Source organism: Aplysia californica, unplaced genomic scaffold (assembly GCF_000002075.1).
Source record: "Aplysia californica isolate F4 #8 unplaced genomic scaffold, AplCal3.0 scaffold00070, whole genome shotgun sequence".
NCBI classification, from domain to species: domain Eukaryota; kingdom Metazoa; phylum Mollusca; class Gastropoda; order Aplysiida; family Aplysiidae; genus Aplysia; species Aplysia californica.
Window position 1 is genome coordinate 212339 of NW_004797340.1, and position 3012 is coordinate 215350.

General features: G+C 42.1%; 1 protein-coding gene across 1 annotated transcript in view; it reads left to right on the forward strand.

Annotated features, from left to right (window-relative positions):
* The window catches only part of LOC101850070 (muscle-specific protein 20), an 18006-nt gene that overhangs the window by 5368 nt on the left and 9626 nt on the right, over window positions 1–3012 (forward strand). The window contains exon 3 of the mRNA XM_013079984.2: window positions 673–739. Coding sequence (XP_012935438.2) covers window positions 673–739 — 67 coding nt within the window. The remainder of the gene's footprint in view (window positions 1–672; window positions 740–3012) is intronic.

Consider the following 3012-nt stretch of genomic DNA (forward strand, 5'->3'; position numbering starts at 1 on the left):
AACAGACAGACAGACAGACAGACAGACAGACAGACAGACAGACAGACAGACAGACAGACAGACAGACAGAGTAAAGAGGAAGAACCTACCAGTGGCACCCTCCAACCACTCGCGACTTAGGTTTAAATCTTCAACGGTGGACAGCGTTTTCGAAGACGAGGAACTTTTCTAACAGTCTCTGAACATAAGTCCCAAAATGTTAGCTTTGAAATCAAAAGTATGTATCAAAGTGGTTACACTTGAATACCCCCCTGAAGTGTCTTTAGGCCGTTTCCAAAGGGGGGACATTAACCATGTTCTTATTACAGTAGAATGGTAATTGTAAATGGGCTGATTCATCAATTTCATGCTCATAACTGTGCCTGATCTACAACTGGGAACTGCTGCTTTTTCTTTCCTAATCCTTACTATCGTCATTTTCCCTCTATCTCTTTTGTTTGTTTGTCACACTCTTGTGCCCCATTATTTCCGGGGTGCCTTGATAGACGAAGCAGACTTTGTGCTGTTGAAGCTAGAGAGGTGAGCAGAGTAAGCCTGATTCCTTGTAAGGACTTCTCTGTTCACATCCACCCCTTGGCTCTCATATGACCTTATACAGCTGCGAGCGCCGTAAAACCTCTACTAAAACGAAAACCACTTGAATAATACTTTCATTTATTGTGTTTCTGACAGGTTGATCAATGAAATACAGCCTGGATCAGTGCGTCGAATCAACAAACAGCTGTCTCCTTTCAAACAGGTGGGGTTACTTTACATAATTTAAAGCTGTTTAAGCTTAAGCTGTGAATGGCCGATTTCATATCATGGGGCAGATCATTATACGTTCGAACCTTCTTTAACGGCCACCTGTAAGAGATAATAACCTGTACAAATGGCCACTTCCCATTTCCTCCTTACGTAATAAGATGAAAATAACATAAAATAAATTACACTATAATTTGTTCCAGAGGGCACTTTGGTTTACAATGGCAAACATACACATACATACATACATAATTATATAATAACATAATTATAAATACGTACGTACATAAATACATGCAAAAATACATATATAAGTACACAATATTACACATATACAGACAGTTTACAACCATGCCATTGTCGGTCGCCACTGCGCAGCGCCCTGTATTTTGAGCTAGGGTTGCCGTGTCTTGCTCAAGGACACACCCCAGTGACTACCCATCTGATCCCCATGTCACCGACACTTGCTTAACATTACTTGAGTCTGAACTCACAACTTACTTAGCCACTGGAGCCCCCTTAACGGCTCAATAACAACAATGTGTAAGAAGGTCACCTGTCCCAGGCGTCCACTTTTCTCCGGGACAGTAGATGGCCATCTTAGACAATTTCGATTATATTTGTGCGTATGTACATGTGTGTGTGTGTGTGTGTGTGTGTGTGTGGTGTGTGTGTGTGTGTGTGTGTGTGTGTGTATGTGTACATGTGTGTACGTGTGTAGGTGTGTATGTGTGTATGTGCGTATGTGGGTATGTGTATATGTGTATGTGTATGTTTGTATTTATGTGTATATGTATGTGTGTTAGTAAAATGTAAAAAAATGTATGTGTGTGTGTGTGTGTGTGTGAGAGAGAGAGAGAGAGAGAGAGAGAGAGAGAGAGAGAGAGAGAGAGAGAGTGTGTGTGTGTGTGTGTGTGTGTGTGTGTGTGTATGTATGTGTGTGCTGGCAATGGGCACACACTTGAGGGTCGCAGGTCCACTAATTTGACACTAAAGGCAATGCCGAAGTCGTTTCAGTTATTTAGTACCTTCTTACCATTTGGAATTAAGACCCATCGATACAAAGCCGCTAGCCTGCACAAGTTCAGATGAAAACAAAACTAAAATCTGACCTTTTAACGCTGCTGTAAAATGTTTAGGTACCCACCATCTGACCTTGACCTCTGTTGGAGTCAAAACATCCATCATCCAAAACGAAGCACTGTACGGTTTTTTTTCTTACGAAGTGTACACAGACCCGGTAACCGGGAACAAAGTCACGAAGTATACACCCGATTGGGGAACTCTTTTGTGATTTCGGAAAGTTTCAGCGCCCACACCCGGTAGTGTGTGTGTGTGTGTGTGTGTGTGTGTGTGTGTGTGTGTGTGTGTGTGTCAGTGCCGGATTGACCATTAGGCAAACAAGGCAATTGCCTAGGGGCCACTCTAAAAAATAGGCCACAAACAGGCCAGAGACAGGGTACAACAAGGCCACAATTTTTCGGTTTTTTTCCCGTTTTGGTCAGGCCGCAGCAAGGCCAGTCAGGAAGGCCACAACTAGAATAGCCCTAAGCTAGCTCAAGCCAGAGTCCGATTGGGTTTTTAGTCCTATGCCTAGTTCAGAAAGTGCTGTGACATTTTGTTTGGCCTCTGTCTAGGCCACTTTTTTTCTAAAATAAAACTGAATCACTGGCAGTGGGTTCCAAATAAAGCATCTTAGGCCTCTAAATTCACCAGATACCTGGCAACCCAGATAACAGTTCCAAAGTTGTGGCCCTACTGGAATCAAAAGCCTGCGAATGCTACATTTCTAGCCTAATTTCTGCCAAATTCGACAGTTTCCTAATTGCACATGAGGTGAAAGGTGAACTGTGCTTACAAAACCACAGATATAAATAAAAATCAAGGTAGGCTATTTGTATAATAATTCAGACATGTATTATTAGGCCTAGATATTTTGAACAAGGGAAGGGACAGGAAGGGATGCCAACATTATACAGTGTTTCAGACCCATCTTTATGGAACGAACTGCCAGCAGCAATAAGAAATGTTGAGACTTTGGATTCTTTCAAATGACACGTCAAGACATTTCTGTTCCAGAAAATATTCAACGGATCCAAATTGTAGCACCTCAGAGCAATTCTTCTGGAGTGGGCGCTTTATAAATGCCTTAGATTGCTGTGTGGAAGCTGCGTCTTTCTTTCAGTTCCTGCAGCGCTTGTATTCATTTTTTGTTGCATCAACACATCTTTGGAATATTTTATAACAACACGTTGAGGAAAATCGCTG